Source organism: Emydura macquarii, unplaced genomic scaffold, assembly GCF_026122565.2.
Source record: "Emydura macquarii macquarii isolate MOO-44397 ecotype Brisbane River unplaced genomic scaffold, CSIRO-AGI_Emac_v2 contig_1390, whole genome shotgun sequence".
In the NCBI taxonomy this organism is placed as follows: Eukaryota; Metazoa; Chordata; order Testudines; family Chelidae; genus Emydura; species Emydura macquarii.
In genome coordinates, this window is record NW_027131527.1 from 13,280,885 (window position 1) to 13,305,467 (window position 24,583).

General features: G+C 42.8%; 1 protein-coding gene across 1 annotated transcript in view; it reads right to left on the reverse strand.

The window, feature by feature from the left end:
• Nucleotides 1-9,800: 9,800 nt before the first annotated feature.
• UNC5B (unc-5 netrin receptor B) overlaps nucleotides 9,801-24,583 on the reverse strand; it is a 145,231-nt gene continuing 130,448 nt past the window's right edge. The window contains exons 12-17 of the mRNA XM_067552672.1: nucleotides 23,492-23,660; nucleotides 22,906-23,139; nucleotides 20,251-20,400; nucleotides 19,082-19,246; nucleotides 17,028-17,206; nucleotides 9,801-15,702 (exon numbers count right to left, since the gene is read on the reverse strand). Of these exons, the coding sequence (XP_067408773.1) occupies nucleotides 15,537-15,702; nucleotides 17,028-17,206; nucleotides 19,082-19,246; nucleotides 20,251-20,400; nucleotides 22,906-23,139; nucleotides 23,492-23,660 (1,063 nt within the window). The 3' untranslated portion in view covers nucleotides 9,801-15,536. The remainder of the gene's footprint in view (nucleotides 15,703-17,027; nucleotides 17,207-19,081; nucleotides 19,247-20,250; nucleotides 20,401-22,905; nucleotides 23,140-23,491; nucleotides 23,661-24,583) is intronic.

Consider the following 24,583-nt stretch of genomic DNA (forward strand, 5'->3'; position numbering starts at 1 on the left):
CCCTTACTAAAACTCAAATAATTTAACAAACCTCACACACTTTTCACTATTGTTTTATTTTGATTGACGTAGGCAGGCAATTGGTAGGATTAACATGAAAGAGGAAGTTACTTACCTGTAACCAGAAGTTCAGATGTGTTGTCCCTATCTGTATTCCGACTCCAGGCACCTGGCACGCATGTGTAACCCACAGTAGAATACAATAGGGACTATTACTCAAAGAAAAATCTTTATTTAATATAACTCATTCATGTGAAACTCTCCCATTTTGCTCCCCCTTTTCTGAAATTTTTGTTTTTAAACTCTTTTGGCAGTTTCAGCTAGTCTCTACTCACTCCTGGTCTGTTAAGCTAGAGCGGGACATAATGAATATTTGTTAACAAGGGAACTTGTGTATATGCAAGAGTAGTCTCTAGTCATTAACTACTTTTTGCCATTTGTTGTTGCTCTTCTATTTAAAGTTTCAGCAATCCAACCAGGAATCAGTACAGAAAAAAATATCATGAGATTAAGTGACCCTGTACTATGAAGAGTCAAAATGAAGTTTGCAAACAACACATGGACAAAAATAAATAAATAAATAAAAATAAATATCAGCCTAACCTTTTGGTGAATATTTATGGACACATTTGCAGAAAGGAACATTGGCTCTCAAACAAATCAAGAACAGGGGAAAAAAGAAGAAAAAAAAAGCCTCAGTTTGTCAGCTGTTTTATTTGCAATTAATAAGCTCTAGGAGAAGAATAGCCACAAAAATCAGTGTTGTAGTTTCCAAAAAAGCCATGTTCAGAGTCATTGTCAGTCTATGGGACCAAACACTTGTGAGCTGAAAAGATATTCTGTTCTGTATTAGGAGGTTGCCCATTTCAGGATGCCCATTATTCAGTTCACTTCCTTGAACACATAATGGAGTTGAATTTCTTTGTAAAGATATTGATTTACTAAGTTAAATTTAAGGCAGTCACCTTTAAGGCGATCTGAAATTATTATAAAAGCATAATTTATCTTTCTTATTCCTCATCTCTCTTCTCTTTTTATATGGAGCTTTTCATCTTCATCTTTGGAATGCATATTTACCTGAAAAATCAATAAATACATCTAAGTCATAACTTTGTAACTTGGTAGCCGTGACATACTGGGGGCACAATCCAGACTAGCAGGGAGCTGGTTCACCCCTGCACTGTAACCTGGAATGCTGTTTACAATGCCTTGCTGCTGAGGCTCCAACCTGGACTGCTCACAAACAGCATCCAAGTTACTCCCAGCTATGTATGTGTGCGCTGCAGCCAGCCAGCCAGCCACACCTTTCCTCTTATCAGCCTTAGTTATGCTGTAGGGTGACCCCAACACCACCCTGTCCCAGATCTTCCCACAGAAATGTATGTTCTGTACTGCCCATCCCTGGCCTGGACAGTACAAATATATTAAGTCCATTGGTCCTTTAAGGGAATAATATGCTATTTCATTATTTCAAATAGCTATCCAGACATTTCAATTTAAACACACTCGATTAGATAAAATGGTAAAACTAGTTTATTAAACTACAAAGAGATAGATTTTAAGCGAGTACAAGTGAAGCGTAAATGTCAAAGGGTTACAAGAAAAATAAAGATAAAACGGTTACTGGTGCCTAACTTAACAAACTATATTAGATTCAAAGCGAAGTTCTCACCACATGCTTTCAGCAGTCTTATTGACCAAACTCTTTAGGTCAGGACTCCTTCCCTAGAGTCCAACAACTGCTTCCTTTGTCTTTTCAGGTGCAGATAATGTCATGGGCCAGGAGACGGAGAGGGGAGTCCTGGGGTGTCTCCCCCTTCTTTTTGTAGTCTTGTTCCCCTTTTGAGAAGCATTCCCAGCTGGGAGCAAGGCAACAGGCAGTGTGTGTGGAAGGAAACTCCATGCTGTTTCTTGACTAAGATGGAGATTTTTGCCCTTGCCCCCTTTTCATGCCAAAGAATGGCCACTTAGCTGGTAATGGTCCATCAGCCTTGATTATACCTGTCTGAGGCATTAGCTTGCCCTTTGTGAGAAACTGGCTTAGCCACACCCCAGACTTGTCTGGAAAACCTACGTTTAGTCATGAGCTCAGTTTATGTTTATAACTTCACACATAGCACTGCTATGTGCATTTTTGCCATGATATTATTGATCAGCAAATTATGAGTTTTTCAATGATACCTCACAAGGCATACCTTATACAAACATCATTACAGTAGTGTATAGGGTGTGAACACAGGTAGATTCTGTCACAGTGTCATTATCACATTGGTTTTTCATGCTTCACCAGAAAAATGAGTTGTGATTTTTATGAGATCGCCCACTGCTGTAAAAAAAAAAAAAAAAGGTTGAAGACTTTATTTATTTATTATTAGTTTTTGTTGTGATAGTGTTCAAAAGCCCCAATAGGACTGAGGTCACATTGTGCAAGATGCTGAAAAAAACACATAAGAAAAGGTTCCTGCTTCAAAAAGCTTATAGTCTAGAGGGGCAATTTTGCAAAAATTTAAGCACATGAATGACTTTGCCCACATGACATCAGTGGAACTGCTCAGATCCCTGATTCTTCAGAGCTCTTACATATATACTTAATTTTAAGCATGAGTATCCCTACTGAAGTTAATGGGACTACAGAGGTGAGTAACTTTACTAATGGTTGTAAATGTTTGCAATATTGGGCCCAAAGTGATCAGGCACACATCTTATTTGTTCCCTTTTTTCTGTTTAGGTATTAATATTTATCATTTCCTATAGTTTAATCTTTAAAATAACTTTAACCTTTGATATTTACTGAATATTGTGTGTTAATTTTAGTCCTTCTATTTTTGTTTATAGGTAACATTACCTTTTTCAGGTTTGGCTTAACCTTTGCCTTTTATATATAAATGCATAGTTTAAAATATATGTTTTAAACACTGGCCTCTTTCTATTTTTTATATCCTAGCCTTTTAAAAATATTTGAGATTAAAAGCTTGCCATCCTTTAAAAAACAAAACAAAAAAGACCTATGCTCAAATGCTTCTCTACCTCATTGTTGTTAGCTTCATTTTTTAAAAATTGGATTAATTTAAATACAGACCACGCCCAACTATCATTCCAGCTGTTCATGCTAATCTATGTTAATTCGCTGTCCCTTCATCCTGTGCATTCCTTCTCTCCCACTGCTCCCTTTCTTACCAGAGACCTAGCCTGAAAATAAAAATGGCAGCCAATCACCTGTAACCTTTACGGTTCTAAAGTGCTTGGTTTTCAGAGGAACCTACAGTTCTTACTGACTTCACTGAGTGACTTGTGGGTGCTCAGCAGCACGTCTGAACATCCTCAGAGCCAGATCCTCACTGACTTCAATAAAGCTACATCAGTTTATGCCAGCTGAGGATCTGGCTCTATGTCCTCTGGTTCAGGCTTGGGCAGAACGAGTGTCTCTGGTTCAGGTTTGGGGGGAAGGGAGGATGCAGGGAAAGACTTTGCTTCCTTTCCCTGGTGGCAGGGAGTATCTCTGTATGGAAACAGGTAAAGATGGAGGGGAACACAGGAGTTATTCTATTGGATCAGGCCTATTGTCCATCGTGTTAAGTATCCTGTCTCTGGAGGAGCACAGGCACCAGCACGACTGCCTTGTCTCTAGGTCCAAGTGGCTCTTGCCATTGCCTACCTGTCTACAGAGTTTGAAAGTCACCATCCACATCAAAACTGGCAAAGAACCAGCAGAGCTCTCCACTGGGACTGCATACATGCAGAAAGATTTGAGAACTTTTTTTTTTTTTTTTTTTTACAGAGATAAAACAATTGCTGTAAAATACTTACTATGCAAACACCTCAGCTACCCACAGCAGCACTGCATGCATACATAAAACCACCAACAGCCATCTGGAAACAAAAGTGTTGTCCTTAACACATCTGCACCACCTTCGTCTTAGCCTTTTAGCCAAACAAATCTGACTGGCTTGGTTATCCAGATGTAAAATTAACCCTGGACTCTTATGTTTTTCAGCAAACAAAAAGGAAACATGGCCATCCCTGAAGTACAATACCAAATGGGAAAGTACCTAAGACTGAATGACTCTGTATGACTGTTCTTTCACTCCCGAGGTTGCCTTGGGATTTTCATCTGCATTGACAAATCAGACCATGAAAGCACCCGAGGAGATTTTATAGCCTATCCGGGTCTGTAATCCATCAGCTCAGAAGGATTTGCCTGATATTTCTGAGCTGCTATGGTCTGTCATGTCAAAAAATCCACAATTTAAAAAGTGCCTCTGATCAGATTAGCACAAGAGACCGTGACAGCCTACCAGGGTAAACAATACAATTAGTATTGGTAACAAAATCTGTATTTAGCTGAAGCCGTCATGGTCTATCAAGTGAACAGCACCCATTAAAAATGTTTAAAAAGCCAAAAGCTGGCTGTAATAATACAGTTACATGTTGGACCAGAGCAGATTCTCATTCTCCTGTGACATGTTTATTCTAGTGATATTTTCTCCTCTAACCTCCCAGCTAAGTACAGCCCCATTCCAAAACTTAATGGAGAAGGTTGCCTTTCCATTTCCTTCAGTGGACTTTGGATCAGGACCTATATGAGAAGGTTCTGTTGGATTTTCTACCAGACCTGCCCAAGTCTATTTTCTTCTTCTCCTCATTTCTTTTGCCATCTCCAATAAGGAAGATACTGAAGGGAATGGCGGAATAAACTTTGCTCAGCTCTAAGCAAAGAAAAAAAGGGAAGGACAGTTAAAAGTTTCTTGGGGGCATAAGTACATTTTTTGGTTCTCTGTTTGTACAGCACCTGGTGCAATAGGGTCCTGATCCATGACTAGGTGCTACCCCAAAACCAATAAAAAGTAAAATAATAATAATAATGAATAGAAACTACACTGCTCTGTGAGGTGGTATAAAGGTTTCCTTGGGATTTCTGAAGGATAACCTCCATAACTGACTTACCATTTGTAATGCAGCCATCCCAAACTCATGCTGGTAAAACCTTTTTATTACACTGTTGGCTAATCTGTATATGCTATACATGTCGCAGAAAAATATAAATAATTTTTAAGCAATTGAAATAAGTTTACTGGGACTTTTTTTTTTTTTAAATCCCTGCTCTTACACAGACAGTGCCTTAGTACCGTGAGTCTAATTGTCCAGGCTTCTGAGGGAGAAGAAAACAATAACCCATCCATTTAAAACATCTAGAACTGTCCTAAAACACTTTTTCTAAACCTAAGAATGGCTTGCTCAAAGGTGTAGTGTCCTGGGGTCTTCCAGGGCTAGTACAGTTATCCCATTGGAAGTCTAGGAATCTCCTCTTTCCAGCAGGGTAAAACTCTTGCTTTTAGCACTTAAGGCTCATAAAATGGGCAACTTAACCTGATGATGTTTGAATTCTGTGTATTGCCTGTCTGGAGTCTTGAGTCAGTGCAATTTTGAGGCTGAAGAAGGAAACATTTATTTAGTAGGTTCATTTCATTTTATTTGGTACTAAAGTAACAGTCAGCCATTGGAAGCCGCTTAGAATTTGGGAATTTAGGCTGAGCTCTGAAGAAGATGGATTAGTGTGGCAGAAGGCAGGTGAAGTGGTCAAAGGTGCATGATAAAAGAATTTAGCATGTGGATCTCACCACCATACGTATGGTATACTCAGATTACATGCTCAACTCCGGCAACTGTTGCTCTAGCACAGGGTTAAAGTGATTTGGGAATTGGGAAGGAATATTGGAAGGGGCAGCAACCATTGGGCGTGTGCATATGGCCCCCAGTGGTAGGTCTCATCTTGTGCTCCAGAAGCTATGCTTTCATACACCTCTTCTCCAATCCTGTTCTTTGTTGTTGTGAAGAAAACCTTGAAAACATGCATCAACTTATATGTGGTTCAGTGATTTCTACCTGAGTTTGTAGATATCTTGAAATAATACCACTGAGAAGAATGAACAGCCTTGTTCATCTCAATGGGGTGTAAACTCAGCTGTCCAATTATGATAATATCAACACTAAATATTTCAGTGCTGAACAAAGCATGTAAGGAAGAAAGGAGGAGGATCATATTATGGAGATCTGCATGAGATACTGAATGATTCATCTTGATGCCAGGAGTGGGTGGCATTTGGAAGAGTACCACCAATTTCCCCTCATTTCCTCATTCCCCAATCTGATCCATGGAGCCAAGAAAACAGGAGGAGAGGAGTGGACCCCAGGGAGGCTTCTAGATTCCACCAAGAGAAAGCCAAACCCAAGTTACCCATGGGTGTGTCTGACCCCACTGAAAAGGAGCCAGGTATGAGAAGGCCAGCAGAGCAGCTGGAGCCATAGTTTGTAACCTGCACATCTGCTATGATTGGTGTCTCATTTTGGCATCTCCAGTAGGTGGAGCTTGGTTTGTGGGTGGAGCTCAGAAGAGTCCCACTCTTTTGGTTTTTCATTTGGAGCCCTGGCACCAGACTCAGAAATGTCATTTGGGCAGCTAAGGAGCCAATGTTGAGCAGACTGCCTGTGTCATGGGCAGGTTGTTCCGTGGCAGGAGGACCCAGCTGAGCAGGTGCTCAGGTTAGCACTTGGGGCCGAGGGAGACTTGCTGGTTGCCACTGTCATTCTCCACCTGTGGTCAGGGAAGGAGGGGGGCCAGGAGCTACCACTTATCTGGCAGCTGGGGAGGAGGTCATCAACCCAACTCCTGGAACAACAGTTCCCAAGGGATGCACCTTGATTCCCTGGAGTAGGGATCCACACAGGACTCTCTATGGTGGGAGCCAGGAGAATCCTCAGCTGGTGTGCTGGGAGGCACCCAATCACAATCCTCTGCTCAGGAGTGTGGGAGTGGAAGCAAGTACCCATCTCCCCCGAGAGACCCTCCCAGCCCATCTAAAGGCAGGGAATAGTGGGCTGGGGAGAAAGGAAGGCACCACGTGTGCGTCTGTTAATCCTTCAACATAGTTAGCATAACTTTAGGTCATGTTGGTGACACTCAGTCACCTCTCCCAGGTCAGGTGTCTATCAAAAAACAAAACAAAACAAAACACTGTCTCAAAGCCTTGCACAGGCAACACACAGAACTCAAACAGCATCAAGTTTCAGTTGGACTTTTTATGAGCCTTACGGGCTAAAAGCAAGAGCTTTACACTGCTGAAAAAAAAGGCGATTACCAGACTTCCACTGGGCTAAATGTACTAGCCCTGGAAGACCCCAGGACATTAGACCTTTGAGCAAAGCACTCAAGTTTAGAAAATGTGTTTTAGGTCACTTCTAGAGGTTTTTAAATGTATGAGTTATTGTTTTCCTCTCCGTCAGAAGCCCGGACAATTAGACTCATGGAACTAAGGCACCTGCCTGTATATGAGCAAATCTCTCACTCAGTCCCAGGCCATCTGGGGTTGTTTGGGTTGATGTAAAAGAAGAAAAAAAGATCACCATTCTCAGTGTCTGCCTTTGCAACGACAACGTGCAGCAGCTGCCCGCTCAGGTGCTAACAGTGATCAATTCATCACGTTACTGACTATATTAGGCGGCAGTTTTGTCCTATTTAATACATTTTTCATAGACATGTTTTAATTATTACAGTGGCATTTCATCAAACATAAGAGTGATGGAAAATAGATGCATCCCTCTAACCAAACAATCAGACTTGCTGTTTCAGACGCTTGCTGCAGGGTGGAGGAGCAATGTTGCCATCTAATGGCACACTTGCGTCACTGCAAGCAGGGCACCTGTGCCTTTCCAGATAACCGATGCCCTTTAGAACATTCTGTTCATTCACATGCAGGCTTTTCGATGAAGCATCACAAGATGCTGCAAAGAAAACAATAGAGGTGAAGTTTAGAAGAAGCAGGTATGCACTTAAATTGTCTTGAAGGCTAGTGACAGTGAGGAGCTAGGGAAAGGAGGAAGCTCTGGAGAGAGAAAAGGGGGAGTGGATTTTTAACTGTCACAGGCTAAAGTGAACAGGAAGACTTTGAGGCCAGGAGCAGAATTGGCCTCATTATCATAGTATGAAAAGAATAAAATGATGCATGTTGAAAACAGGTTTGAACAGTGCATTGTATTTCTTCACTCTGAAAGGTTTTGTGATCCAGCCTTTTTTCTTGTAAATAGTAATAAAAAAGTTAGCATAAGCACTCCAGGCACCAGCAGCCACCACTCTGAACCTTTCGCAGTTCTATTAGCAAAAGGGATCCTTGCAGGATAGACATGATAAAGATAACGGGGGTGGGGCGGGTCACCTGTCCCCAGTTCTCTCTTTCTTTGGCAGTTGGGATCTTTCAAACTGAAAAGTACACTTTACATATTTGCTTATGGCCAGTGCACCCAGCACAATCAATGGGCTCCCTGCACACTACCACCCAGACTGGTTTAATAAGAGCATGGATGACACGCACACAATTCTTACCTCAGGTGGAGAGGAAAGCAAAAGATCCAGTCTCTGATGTACCTACCTAGACAAAGCCCGGGATGCAACATGCTTTTTTAGCCAACTGAGGAATTCTCCTCTTCCCAACAGCATCCTGGAGAAAACAAGGCTACTTATCAGTAACTGATGTTCTTCGAGATGTGTTGCTCATGTCTATTCCACTATAGGTGTGTGCACACCACCATGCATGGTTCCCGGAACTTTTTTCCCTTAGCAGATCCCATAGGGCCGGCTCTGATGTCCCCCTGGAGTCCCGCGTGCACGCCACAGTATATGAGGCACTGCCGGCCCTATGCCCCTAGTTCCTTCTTTCCGCCCGTGACAGTTGCTGAAACTAGCCTTGCTCTCTGCAAGTACTATTCCCCTTCTTTGGGCTCTTTGTTATTCCAAGTACTTTAGTTAGTTTTAAGTAGTTGTTAAGTAGTGTTAAGTGTTAGATAGGAAGTCCCTGAGGGACTTAGAGTGGCCAAGGCCATGCCCCGGTCGCCTGGGTTTAAGCCGTGTGCCTTCTGCGGGAAGGCTTTCCCGCTCAGCGACCCCACGATCAATGCCTCAAGTACTTGGGGGAAGAGCACAGGAAAGACAAGTGTAAGATCTGCAGGGCTTTTAAACCGCGGACTCAGAAGGACCGAGAGATCTGATTAAAACCCCTGCTCATGGAGGCAGCGCTCTGCCCGGCGTCCAAGCCGTCCCGCTCCACTCGGTGTGGAGTGCACCGTCGGCACTGGGATTGACTCGGCACCAAGCAGCAGCCCCGCTGCCAAAGAAGAAGAAACAGCGCGTGGAGCACGGACACTCCCCTGCGCCGTCGGTACGGGCAGGGTCGAGTGCGGAGATGCACCAGCCACGCATGGCCTGTCGAGTCTTCTCTGGACCTTTCACTGCCTCAGTAAAAGGTGAGCAGGGATGCACCTGGGTGTCAGATGGTTGGTAAGGTGGCCAGGATCTGGTTATGGTGCATGATGGCAAGGGGGATCGATAGAACCAGAGTTGAGAGAAGTCAGTTTGCCCATCTGTGAGAGCAAGGAGATTGATGAAGCCAACCCCGCAGAGCTTCAGCCACAAGGGTAAGGTGAGTGAGGGAGTTGGACTGATATTGGAGTGGTAAGCTCTCAGCAGCCCACAATGGCACCCACAGTTAAGCTCCAGTCCAACTCTCCCTTCCATGTAATGGCTGGAACAGCGCTGAGGAGGTCTTCCCCCAGCAATGACCGACAAGTGCTGATGGGGATCGGTGGGAGCACTGGAAAAGCCATTGCCAAATAGCGGGCTGGAAATGGCGTATAGAGATGGCAGACAGTGAGTGCCAAGCAGTGAAATCAAGATTAAAGTTTCCTAGAAATAAAACCTGCTGGAGCCAAATCCACCTGGAACTGCAACCTGAATAAAGAAGCAGATCACATTTCATTTTATTTTTTTTTATTAGACTAGGAAATATAATTTATTGCATAAAAATTACTTTGTTACAATAGGAATGCTAAACTTTATTTACAGTTCTTAGTTTACAGAATAAACAGATGTGTGTTTAGAGGATGCTGCCAGACTCATCCCCTGGACATATAAATATGGAAACAGAATGCAGAGCAAGAGAATGGATGCGCTCAACAAGAGAAACAACAACTGATTTTTTCAATGAAACTATGAAATGCCTGCCCAGTACCACAAAGCTGCTACCCTGCTTTGTGTGACCATAGCATAGTGCATCTCCAAGAGACAGAGGATACACACACAAGATCAAAGAAGGTGGCAGCATGTACAGTACTTGGACACTCTGACCCAGTAATCTGAGTGTCATGTACACTTTAATCCCATGATCCGAGAGAGAGAATCAGAGCGGGGAAGCACAACACACACACACACACACGCACACTCACACACAGATCAGAAAGAAGCAAATACCTTCCTTCTGAAAGATTCTCACACACACACAGTGATCTGAGAGAGAGAAGCACATACGCAGACATTCTGGTCCTGTACTCAGAGGAAAGGGGACACAAACACGCATTGATCTCCTGATCTCACCTACACGCTGATCTGAGAGTGAGACAGACTGACAGTGGTCCTTTAACCAGGCATAGTGAGAGAGAGAGAGGGAGAAGTTCATACACACGGACAATCTACACCTGTGTCCCAGAGTAAAGCATTTAAGATAAATTTAATGGATATCACTGAATTTGTAAGAAAACAAATGGCAGGTTATTTACTGTACCTTTGAAAATGTTAAAATGTCTGTTTATTAGTTTAGTGCTTTATCTCTTCCTACATTCCTTCCCATATTTGCTTATTTTGTTCAAATTACAAGCAAGATTTCAACAAATCAGATTGTAAAATGGAGTCACACAGACTAGTAAAACTCTCCCTATAGTACAGCCATATTCGCTCCCACCAAAATCAACGGAAGTCTGTCTATTGACTTCAAGGGGAACTGGATCAGGCTCTTCGTTTCTAGCCAAGTATACACAGCACCACACTGAAAACCTAGTTGATGTAATAACACAATGAAATGTCAGAGATGCTTGGCGCTCTCTTCCCAACACAGTCCCCAGCATTATGAAATGGGACTGTGATGGAGAAAGGTCATATTTGTCAAACTTCCTGTATACCGTGCAGTCATAATGTTTGCTTTAAAAGAGTCTTTTTTTTTTTTTTTTAAACATCCATACAAAAATATTAGCTATATTGAAGTATTTGATCTACCCAAGTAGTTAATTTTGAGTCTTAGATGATTTAAAAGTTTGATTAAGATATACATCTCAAACTTCAAATATTTATCAAGATCTGTATATTACCTACAGATATATAGGAATATTCCAGGCTTTAATAGCTTTTTGCTATTAAAGAAAGAGGGGAAAGTGAAATTTAATATATAGGTACATAGGAATTTATGCACATTTTGGGTGTGAAACAAAAGATGTGAGTTTCTGTGTTTGTGAATAACACTGACACTGAAATTCACAACACAAGTGCACAGAAAATGGCTGAAGCATTGGCAAAGAAACTCTTTATATAATGACAAAGACTTTGAAGAAAACAGATGATGTTTTTCACCATAAAAATGGTCCCAGTATTTGAAAAAAAAATCAAAACCAAGACCAACCAGAATTGCTTCCATCTGACTAATCAGGCAAGAAGGTACAGCCTCTCCCACACGTAGACCAGACTCCAAGCTCTGAGACTGTCCTTTTCAATTAAGTTTCAAGACTGGGGCTGATTTGTTCTGCCACTGTATGGTACCTCTGTCAACCATCCTTTCCCAGTGTTGTTGTTTAAGTAGATGAACAAGCGCTGCCAGTATTCTCCCCTATGGGTCCCTTTTCCTACTCTCTGCTGTCAATTTAGGAGCATTTGAGATGGAAACAGGCTTTCAGGTACTTGTGTGCCAAAGAATTAAGCAACTGGAGGTTTTAGATCCTGAGGAAATACCAAACTACCCTGTAAAGGCAATGTCTTCTTGCATCATGTGCTGGCTCCCTGAGTTTGTGTGTACTTTTTCTTTAGCTATATAACCATTACCACAGATGGTGGACTGGAGGAAGGAGAATGGGGTAATGCACAATGGGAAGCTCAATGTATTCTGTAATGTTTAAAATTATTGGCCACAAAGGTCTTGTGGTAAGCACACTGGGTGTTTAAGAGCAGATGTAATATCATCATATGATGCCGTGTTGCTGTTTGTGTCATGAGATGTTTATCCTGGAAGACAAACTTTTAAGAGGTAGCAACTGTAGTAAAATATTTCCATTTGTGGCTATTCAAAGTACTCTTCAGAATATTTTTCCTTCATTAAAATACCACATCCTGGAGATGAAATGTATGTTGTGTTCATGGATACCCCTTAATTAAAATCAGCTTTGTTATGTAAGCAACCTTCACTTCAACAAAGCACTATTAATGTAGAAAAGAAGGAAAAAAAGGAACTGCTAAGATGGAAAAGGGAGAACCACTAAGCTCCATGCCATCCTTCACTGACAAATTAGGTCACCCAGACAGATCAGTGCAGGACTATTCTCAACTATATATATATTGTAATATTTGTCCAGTCTAATTTTAAATGGTCCACAAATTCCCCAACCTAATATATCTCACTGTCAGGAATTCTCACCCACTCCAATTTTCTCAATTTCTCCATTACTCTTATTTATATCCACTTGTGCCACCCTCAATAGTTCATCTTCCTCTCGTTAGTGTTTATACCTTTCAAATATGTGTAGACTTATATACCACTTCAGTCAAGTTTTACGTATTATGGGCCAGATCCTCAATTGGTGTAGCTCCACTGAAGTCAATGGAGTTATGTTAATTTACATCAGCTTGTCTACACATGGAGTTATTCAGGAATAGTTACTGCACTTTAAATTCACACCCTAGTTTAATCCAAATTAATTTTTAAAGTATAGACAAGCCCTGAGGAGTTGGCCCTTAGTTCTCAATCTTTTCTCATTAGTTAGTCCCTCCATCAAACACCTAATCATTTTTATTGCCCTTCTCTTATCTCCTTACAGTTGGTTCATGTATTTCTGGTGCTGTTGTGCTTAGGACTGCATGCAATATGCCACAGTGCTTTCTATGGCTACTACTATGACCTCCATTCTCATGACTGAATGCTGGCTGCATATGCAGTTGTGTTGCATTGATCCTTTTTGCTGCTGCATGGTGCTGCAAATGTCTCATTTGCAGTGTTCTCTCATCACCCACAATTCCATTCTGCATTAGTGCCTGCCAGGTCTCTCTTTCCCAATGAGTTTGTGTTTGGGATTATTTTTTTCTCCAGATATAACAGTTGCATTTTCCAATTTTAATCTCATTTAGCTATCTTCTGACAGTGTTCTATTAGTTCTCTTTCTTCACTAGTATTTGCAACAGCTTCCAGTTGGGTATCACCTGTGAATTTCATTAATGTGCTGTTGACTCTCTCTAACAGATCATTGACCACTGCACTGCCATGCCAAACAACTCTCCCACTTGATGCACCTCTGTTTATGGTCTCTTGGCCAGTACAAGAATATTTCAATTTATCAAGGAAAGATTTTGTGCAACACTGTATCAAAAGTTGGGTTTGATTATCTGGACTTTAAAATGATGTGGTCTTCAAACTAACCTTTTATATCCCAGGCCATAGGATCTTTCTTTGTAAAACTAACCCCTTCTTATTCAATAGATCTCCAAGTGGGAACCATTATGTGCTCAGCATTTCTGAAATCTGTCCACTTGTTTAAAATACCAAAATATAGATTTAGGAGTTTAACTTGAGGCTCCCATTTTTTACAGTCTTGGTTTATGTGTGGTAATATGTCGCTGTGTGTTAGGGTTATCTCAGTGTGTGTATTTACATTGTTGATATGAAGGTGCATTTATTCTAACAAGTTTCTTTTCTTTCTTTCTTTTTTTCCCAAATGCCCTAAAAGAATTTCCCCTAAAAATACCAATCTTAAATACTTTGGGCTCCAGAATCTGACCCTCCCCAAATTGTAATAATCTGGTGGAGGCTGTCGCATAGATCTTAAATAGTTTTCACTTAATTCATCACTGTGTTAAAGAATTAACCTTCCCTCCTAAACAACCCATATAAACCATAGGTTGGTTTAATTCAGGGAAAAAAACAAAAAACCCCAAGCCACTACTGTAACCTCTTGTCCTCCCCTTGCTGCTTGTACCATCAGTTTTCTAACAAAGGAAACTCCCAGACTGCATAGGAGCTAGTTCTGGAAAAGACCAATTAACAGTGGCGCTCATCTTGTCCAGTTTCCTGCAAGTGCAGAAATATTCCCTTGAGTCTAGTTTTAAACATCTTACATTTGAGGATGGCTATTGCTTCTGCTGTGAGAGATTTCCACACTCCAACAATGAATGCGTTTTTCCCTGATATGCAGCCTAGTTTCCTTTCTTCGGTATCATTCCATTGAAACGACAACACTGGTGCACACAAAAACAAGCGAACGCTATGAAGCTACATTCTTCTCTCTGATGCAGACATGGGATGGGAGTGGGAGGGAATGATCACTGAAAAGCAGGTGGAGAAGGCCGGGTGAGGTTTAAGCTTCTGTAACAGTCCTGGAAACAATGCTGAGGACTTCTGTTGCAATTTGAAGAAAACCATAAAAAGAGCCACAATGTCCCTTTAACCTTGTTTCCAGAAATGGGTTTGTTCTTCTGTGAACTGGTTGCGTAAGTGGCCCCCTGTGCATTGTGCTGCAGCCATAAGAGAGAATTTGCAAACAAGATGTTACAGATGGAACTCAGCTTGCCCTTTCTGTGCCATGTGGGTCTCTAGGCACTTAACCAATCTGACTTCAGCAAGGGTCCAAAAACATGGAAACAAGTTGTTGACTTTGTGTGTGTGTGTGTGTGTGTGTGTGTGTGTGGTGTTTTCATTATTAATTCTCACTACAAAAGTATTTTAACTTTAAAGCTCTCTCTCTCTCTCTCTCTCTCATTCTCATGCAAAGCGGATTGATGCTCTTGCTCACACAAAAAAGACAATTTTTATGTTTGTTTTTTTAAAAAGGACTCATCCAAAGATCTGGATAATAAATTATTTGCGTTTCCTAAGAAACTGGTTTTTTTTCCTTTTTTTTCCCCTTAATAAGCTGTCTGAAGCTTTTGACAGAAGTAAGCAGTTTGTCTAGATTGTACTTGAGTCTTCTAAGCATAAATGCCATTAAAGAAGAAGAACAAAGGGGGGAGAAAACCCAAATAAGCAAAACGAAAGTAAAACCCAACCCAGACTCTAGAAGCCCTAACTCCTGCATGCTGTGGCGGGAGCAGCTGCCCACTTCCACCAATGGCTGTCATCACGGTCATCAAAGTTGCATTGCTCTTGCGCCTCACTCCCGAGGATGGCCAGGAGGAGGAGGGAGCCTGTTTAACACTTGAATTGCTTGTAAACGGTGCGGTTGGATCTCTAAGGCTGATAGTGACTTGGTGAGGGAGGAGTAGGAGAAGGAATCTGCCTTTACCCCTCATTGTTAGCTACAGATCAGCAGCCCATCAGACACAAAGTAGAAGCTGGCCCCATCCCCACAATCCTTCCCCACCAGTTCAGGAAAGGCTGTGCCCTATTTTCTTCCTCCTCCTCCCCCACTTCCACTTTGTCCTCCTCATCCATTGCCTGAAGACTACCAGTTACTTGCAAGTAACATCAGCAGTCCCCCTCTGTTGCCATGACAACCAGCATCTCGCTCTTGCCCATCTCTTCCAAGGCACTAGCCAGGGTATTGAGATCACCATCATCTTGATGCTGGGCTTCCCATAAGTCCAGGATCACCCCTGTTGGGCTGGCTTTGGTGGCAAAGTAGTTCAGATACCTGTGAAGGAGGAGAGAGAAAGTGAGAGTTGTTGTCTAACTTTACACATTTACCTGCTAGGAGGGTCTCCTTATTGGTACGGTCTGAGGGCAGCAGAATAGGAGGCCAGGGTATTAGACTCTGGAGCAAATCTGGGTAATTCTGTCCGATGTGAACTGGGATGGAAATGCCATAATTGAAATGCAGGGCCCCTCAGGGCACCATCTGTATTTATTATACAGCACTGATGCAGAAAACCTTCATGGAAAAGCAAGACACATTTTATTTTATTAAAATTACAAATGCTCTCTGTGCCCCTGCCCCCGAAGCAAGATCCTAAAACAGAATAGCTCAAGCGCTGAACCTCAGCAGTATAAGAGCCGTCGAGGTCCCTGGCCTGAGGCACTTGCTAGGCACAATCATGGCGGACGGTTAGGAATGCTCAGCCAGTCCAGGGATCTAACTGGATGCACATCTCTCAGAGCTCTATAATATGAATCAAAGGGAACCCCACAGGGAATAGCAACTTCCCCACCCTCCAGGTCTTAAGGCATTGTGGCTTAGAGGAATGAGCACAGGGCTGTGAATCAGAAACTCCCGAGCATTAATGCTCTCTCAAGCACTGAATCACTGCATGTGACATTATAGAAATCATTTCACCCTCTCTGTGCCTCAGCTCCTGTCTGTAAAACGGGGATAACAGCACAGCCCTACCTCACAATGGGGTTGCGAGGATAAAGTAGTCCATGACTGTACATCTAGTGCTACACAGTGTTATTTCTGAGTCACCAGTGCTTCATTTTTGCATCTTCTTTCACACTCTGTTCCCTCCCTCTCCCTCCCCTTCCCTTCTAAGCCCACTATCATTCTCAACGCTTGCTGGTTTTGTGTCATCAGCGAAACAGAGCTGGATTCCCAAAGTGCTGCACTTGGGGGTTGCAAAGTCCTGAGAGGTTTCTGCATTGGTGATCAGATACTCTCCTCATGGCTTTGCAAAGCAAACCTTTGCAGTATGTGCAAGCTGATAACTTTCCAAGGCTGGCACTGAGAGTCAGTAAGCGCCCCTTATGGCTTAGCAATGCTGCAAGAGCACCTTCTGGTGGCTAGGGCAAATCCGCTCTCAAGCTGTGTCTGTTAAATTTAAGACAATGGACACTAAATGGCCAGCACATAAGCATGTCGCACCTGGGTCACACTAGCCCCCCACCCCCACTCTGTCTCAGAGGCGAATGTGAGGAGAGTGCAGGGTGACAAGGAAACACAAAATTCAGTTATCCCAAATGACATGTTTGAGGCAGGGAGATGAGAACAGAGCATCTAGTGCCATACAGTGAACTGTAACCCACCGATCCATGCAAAGTTTCTGAGCAAGAAGTCTCCAGTCATTTCCTCTTGAATTGGGAGCATCAAGGCTGTTGCAGATTTTCTGCCGGATGGATAGCGGGATCTTGAAGGCATAGGGTCCCAGCTGGGTAGTCACAGCACTGCCATGGTGCAAGGAGAAGGCATCAAAGGAGCTGGCATTCTGGGAGAAAAAACATTCCAGAATGCCTTAAGAAGAAAGATTTCAATGGAGAACTCCTCCCTCATGAGCCTGTATTGGTGTCTCCCCCTATCACCTTACCCTGCCCACAATTCAGGGTCTGTGCTTTTCTGCCCAGGAGCAGGGATGCATGTGTTTCTTTATGTAGAATTTCATCAGTGTTTTCACAAACTAACCAGACCAACCCCCCCCCCCCCCAAAAAAAAAAACAAAAACAAAAAAAAAAAAAAAAAAAAAACAGAGATCAAGACGGGGGAGAGAGATATAAGATGGTAGAATTCACTAAAATGCACTAGGCATGGATGTCTAAGAACAGAAACAAAAAGAGAGAGGTGGATAACATGCCAAAAAGAATAACAGTGAAGCAGCTAGTTCTTAGTGACACCAAGCACTTCCCCCAAGGGTCCCTTTAGTGAATCCAGTCGGAAGCAACCTCCAAATATCAGTGCGTGTGGTTAAACAATTTGGAGTAGAGCCAGTAGCATCAGAGCACATTTTCAAGGCTGCACAAATATTAAAGCCCTGAAATTCTCAGTGACTCTTCCAAGTGGACTGGTTACCAAAGCCCAGCCCTCAGCCTCTTCATTCACTCCCAGCTCATTGTTTAGTGCACATTTTCACCTGGCTGGGAGAGGGGAAAGTGCTGACTGGCATTTTATAGTGCCATCCCCAAAATAGGCTCTGGGAAACAGAACTCTTACACAGCAGAGGTTATGTGCTACTATTTAGTGACTCGCAGGTGGAGTGTCTCAGGGACTGTTCATGTACCAAAAAATCAATGTCTCATCAATATTTTCGAAAGCAGGGCTCTGAATCTCTCTGGTAACAAATTCTTATCACAACTTAACCCCTTTGCTGCGCCTGCCAGAGTCTGCTGGTGTCTCAGCAACAGCTGTAACTGGATGGTCATTCAATTCAATAGGCTTTTCTCTGTACATCTCTCGGTCTTTAAGTAATGCAGTGCTGGTGACAGGTCGACAGAGCGAGACACTGCAGATTCACTCTTTATTATCTAGTCATGGCAGGGAGAGCAACACTGCTTTGCCATTCCACAAACTGGATCTAGAGGGGCCACCGCTGAGGGTAGTTCAGTTTACAGGTGTTGGTCATTGTCCTGAGAATCATAGGGGGAGCTAGTTACTGCCAACTGAGAGACTATTTCTTCAAATCTCTGACTGAACCACAGGCTTAAGAAAGATGAGGCCATGGCCAACACAGGTGTTAATGTAGCTTGACACCCAAAGTGGTAAACACTGGGGGGTACTGAGAGGGGCTCAGATACCACAGTGACGGGCAACCTCTACACTAGATAAAAATAGGGATCATAATTAGACACATTAGATAGAGAAAAGCTCCCTTCTCTAAACACATCTGAGGACCATTTCTAGTCTTCTCTGTTACTAGAGCGGATGGGGGACTTCCTCCTTTGTAACTAGCCTAGTGGACACATTCACAGATGGCTATAGCTGAGTCTCAGTGATTCCCCAAGCTAGTATCTATGACAACAGCTGCGACATGGCAATGGACATTTAAAGAAGTAGGGGGCTGTTATGCTATTATTCTTCTATTTAACAAGAGTTGCAAGAGGAATTGTACCTGAGACAACAGCACCAGCTTTCTTTGAGCTAGCTGAGAGCCTGATTCCAGTCCCACTTACGCCACACATATCATGACTCACTCTATTGATGTCAACAGAATTACAGTGGAGTAAAACTGAGATCAGAATCAGGCCCTGGGAGTTCAGGTCAATACCCTCAGAAGAGAGGTCATCAGAAAGATAACCTGCTCCTTCTTCCCTCCCAGCTATAAGTATGAGTGGCACGTCCTCTCTGCTCTCTTCCCCTTCTCTTTGCTCACCTCTCCGAGTGTAGTGTGCAGCTGGAATATCTGCCCTTCTCCTTCCACCTGCCGGACGCAGATCTTGCAGGTGAGCTCTGTGGAAGCCAGGCTGTATCTCTCCAGGGTAAAGGTGCAGTGCAGAGCTCTCTGGCTGCCACTCCAGATGTGATAAAAGGGGATTTCCTGTAGCAGCGGGTTAGTGCAGTACAACGTTACACAAATCTCAGCAGCCCTTGGTAAATGCAGAAAGGGCTTCCTGACTAAAACCTTTTTTTTTCATATTTGAAATTATTTATTTGTATTATTTCTTTAGATTTACTTGGTATTTTTTTAAAATGGTTCCCAGAATGACTCTAGTTGCCTGCCAATTAATTGTACGATAACCATAACAACGACCACACAGCCCAGTAAATACATCACAGATTTGCTTTTCAGTCATTTTCTAGGTTTCCCAGCTTCTGCTTCTACTGGCAGGAGAAGGGGATCATTTTATGCTGACCGCTGGCAGAGTGGGACAGAGAAAGCTGACAGACAGTGACTCAGCAGCCATGTTGGGACACTGAATCAAATATGGTAAGTGAAAATTCCCCTGCTGCCTTCTCCTTCCCTTAGAACACAGCCTTTGAGAGCAAAGAGCTATATCACTCTCTTAGCAGATAATTGCAGGTCGGTGGGTCAGTGAGCCCTAAATCTTGAGTAGGTGAGTAAGTAGGTAGGCAAGGTGCTGGATTACTGGATCTCAATAGCACGAACATTGCTTACTTATCACCGTCAAAGGCATGATCACAGATCAATATCAGAACACTTAAAGCATAAGCCAGACATATTGTAGCCCCTAGATTGCTGCTGGCATTCACATGTTGATATGATATTATAAACCAGAAATACATGGTCATTCATGTGTTATTGCTTAATTATGTATGAGTGAGCATGCCACATGTGCCTCTATGCAAATGTGCGCACACGTGCATGTTTTGGGGAACAGGAATGAATGGGTGTTCTTTTCTATGAACGGATGAATAATTATTTCTTAGTGGTTGTTTCTATAGGGACCATTTTAGTCCCCCCTTTTGGGGGTGCCTCTGGATCTCTCCCCCTCCTCCAATCTTTATGCCAGTAGGTAAAGTTCCAGTGCACTGCTACAAATGAAAATCCCATCTGACTCATATTACCACTGGGCCACTCACCTGGTATTTAGCCAGCAGCTTGCTTCTCCAAAGTGAGTGGGGGATATCATGGATGGAGAGGCGTAGGTTGTGATAACTGTCCTTAAAGAGTAGTGGCTTGGGTTCCTCTATCAGGTAGCCACCCAGAGTCTTTTCCAGTTCGAGCACTTCCTATGGGGCAGACAGAGGAGGAGGAGCCATGACATCAAAGGTCACTGCTATCGAGTGGAGAATATGGGTTTTTAAAGCAGCACTATATCAATGCAGGGTCCACACTTTTCAATGAACTCTGCCAAAACACTTTACAAAATACAAAAAACAACAACCAAAACTACATTCAAGTTTAGTATGTTCTGCAGATATTTCCATAATGGCTGGTGGCTGGTGTGGCAATGCAAGCCGACCAATCGGAGATAAAATGACATCAAGTCAATGACATGGGGAAATTCAAATCCACAGTGCAAGCATGTCTCCAAAGAATTACAACAGTTACACAGATGCAGTGATAAAGCAAGAGGACAGCATCCTGCATTAAAGTGATACTTTAACATGCATCACACTAGGCAATGCTTCCAGCTCTTGCAGTGCTTCCACAGGGCCTTCTTCAAGGTCAGTTACTTGCCTAGTAAAGGGCTCATCACTGGAAGGTTACTCTGATTCTACAGAATGCACTCTCTCTAAGCTAGACCCTAATGAATGTGTATTTTTTAAAAATGAATTCTTTGCTCGTGAAATGTGCCATATTGACAGCCATGGAGAACAAATTCTTCCCCTTTTCCAAAGAAGAGATACAACAGTGCAAGCTTCCCGATACCGCCTGGGCAACGAAACTAAAACCTGACTCAAGGGATCACCTCTAGGGGGGAGATGGGAATTCCATTCTTGGCATCCCTGCTAAGGACCTATGATAGTGGATTGTGTGATGTGGACACCTGTTCATGAGTTCACCAATTTCACAGAGGCCATCAAACAGTCATCAGAGGGGAACGACTTTCAGTCACTACCATGATGTGAAAGTCTGCGTATCCTCATAAGTCATCACACGCATATTTTAGAATCTGAGAACAGAATGATGCTGATTGTAAGATAAGAATTAAAGAGACAGCACACAACACAGTGAGGCCAGAAACACTGTTTTGGCTTTGGACATTAGAACCTGCCATATTTTGCAGGTCATCTGAAGTCTGTATTTTCTTAATATGTACAGATGGGGCACTTTCACAAGTGTGGGTGCCCTTCAGTGTTAATACCACTGCTGTGCTTCAGTAACAACCCAAATCACAATAGTTCTTTATGGTTCAAGAGGCACCTGCTGGTTCCGAGCATGTTCTTTTTTCATCACCACTTTAAACTTTATTTTACCAGTGTAAGACAATGTTGTTTTATAAAAAAATATATATATATATATAAGACCCAGCAAGCATAGCATTGCAAAGCATGGAACTCCATCTAGAGGTTCTAAAGAGATCATAACACGGGCAAGAAAGTTACAAAGGAAATAAATGGAACAGGCACAAAGGTCCCAAGGCATTTGCAATGAGAGGTGGTTTATAAGAACAAAGTTTAATATTATTATTATTATACCACAGAGAGACAGACAAGGAATCCTCAAGTAGGAATAGGGAAATGTATCCAAGGCAGGGACAACGGGAGCTGTGCTGAACTGAGTATTATCATGGTATATCAATTTAGGATTGATTAGCACAAGAAGGAGAGAAAAATCTTCCAGCAGTGACAACAACAAAAGCCCTTGTGTAATCTCTGCAGAAAGAAGGTACACAATGCAGGCTATGAGACTCCCTCCCTTCCCCTTGATATTTCCTCCAAGGACCATGGAAAATGTAATGGCTGATCTCTGGGGAACACAGTAAACATCCTTATTATTTAACTTTGGTCATTTTTCACAGGGTTGCATCAGGTTGTTTGCTCCCTGGAGACAGACCTTTCCAAGAGACATCAAACAGCACCTTGCATGCCAGCGTGAGCACATTTGGAAGCAAAGGCAGGAACAGGCTGAAGCGATTTGTAGCCCAAACACAGAGACTGAGGCAGCTGGAAGAGCAGTATTCATAAGCCACCTTATATGCACTGTGAGCACTGGCTACTGTGAGCCAGATTCACAACTGGTGTAAATGACCAGAGTCAATTGAGCTGTGTTGATTTATACCAACTGGTGATCAGACCCTATGTATTTAGAAATGCACAAGGACAAACAAACCTGGGGGCTGGTGACCTACTCAAAACATAGTTCAGGTTACAAATCACGTCATGAAAAGGTTCCAAAGCCCTCAGGATTATACCAGATCAGGATCAAGGGCAGTAGAAAAACTTCCCTGAAAATCTCTGCTAACAGTGCTGGGCTAACAAAAACTGATTTATGTCTGTAGCCCATTGAGACTGCCAGGCTCAAAGCTATCTGCTTTCCTCCGTCACGGAGCAGAACACTCTTACAGTTAATCAGTGTTTTTTCCTGCAGTTTTAGGATGAGAGAGAACTGGAGAGTGACAAGATGTTCAACGTTCAAAAAGAAAAATTTCTGTAGCTTAGTGATTATTCATTATTTGATCTTTGGTGAAAGGTTTTGTGAATCCACAGGTACTAAAAGGGGGCAGGAGATAGGAAAATGTGACAGTGGGAGTGGCTTACTCATGATCCCAAATTTTTAGGCAGTGTTACCTTCAGTGCATCTGGTGTGTCCTCCACGCAGTAGACTTTGAGGCTGTATTCTAGTGAGGTGCAGATGGCAGGTGCAAAGATAGCCAGCTGGAGTCTCTTGATGGCTGACCTGGAGTAGGACTCTCCCACAAAAGCATAGGTGCCAAGCTGGTCTAGTAAAACATGGCAAGACTTAGACTCAAGCTGGCAGTAACAGGGAGTGTTCAGGGTCTCTTCATCCAGGGTCACAACTTCCTAAAAGGAGGAATTCAAAATGAAGGCTCCTTGTTCCAAAGTAATTTGTTCAGGCATATGCACTGAAAAGTTTCTGCTCATCATTCACACTGACACATGTGAGCTTTCCACCCAAGTATCAGTGCTCCTACACCACTCCATCCCTGCAGTAAACCTGCTGAGAGCTGCCCACCCCCCACCTGAACTCCTATCCTTTCCCTGACAGAGAAGGTACCTCAAAGAGACTATAACTGGAATTGCTGTGACCTACTCCGTAGCCTGCATTCCCACATATCCTACAGCGTCTCCTGCTGACTGAGCTGAGCTCCGTGGTGGTGGTTTGTTTACATTCCATTATTGAAGTGCATATTACCTCCCAGTTTCCTTGGTGGGATTGCGTTTTCAGCTGGAAAATCCAGTCTGAGAAGCTGATGTCCGCACAATGAGGGATGGTGAGAATGACTGGGCGACACAAGAGCAACCCAGTGGGTCCGCAAGTCACCATGGGACTCAATACTGTCTGTGTGCCTTCTGAAGGTAAGCTGGAGGGGATGAATAAACACATATAGAAAATAATTAGCCTCTGTCAGCCAAGTGGTGTACCTGAAGAAAGAAGGAAAACCTGCACAGGGGTGACGTGCTGCCCATAATTTAGGAGAGGGGCAGCCTGGCATCCTCTAAAAAACTTAAGGGGCCCATGAAATCAGTGGTGTTACAACCACATATTATGGTGTGGAGAATCAGCTCTACCATGTTTAAAAGCAGTGGGCTTCCTCTGCAGAGTATAATGAGCACTTACTGGCGATCAGAACTACTATATTTATTATCACTGTAGACAAGCTAGCCAAGGAGTTGTTTGGCAGAGGAATAGACATATTGAACGGTGTACACACAAGTGGTCAAAAGAATCCAAGTTTTAGTGTAACTGCTCCTTCTGGAATCTTTACTGCCTTCACGAGAGACCTGGTTCTGCACAGAAATCCCTTGACAATGAGTCACAAAACAAATACAAGTGGCAAAAGATCTCATTCTGCACCATATTAGCAAGCTGCGCAGCAAGACACATTGCTTTCTCTCCTCTTCCTTATGTCGTCAGCATTAATCTCTGTATCTTTGGGTGCAGGAGGCAAAGCCCCCTATATTATTTGTCATTTACGGAGCACCAGAGAAAAAGCTCGATGATGGATAAAGCAAAGAGGAAGATATAGCAACTGACTGAAAGTGCTCACAATCACATACACAAAGCAATTCAATTCAGACACAGGATGCACCAGGTGAAATTTACCACAAGAAAGCACAGTTTTTTTATTTTTAATGATGGATAACATAAATGCTTCTGTGCTCGGCAGGCTGGAATTGAGAAGCTTTAGAGGAAGAAACGTTTTAAGGATAGATTTGAATAAAGCAAAGACAGCTGCTTCTCCCAGAAAGGAGGGAAGAGCTTTCCAGGTGTAAATGGCATAGC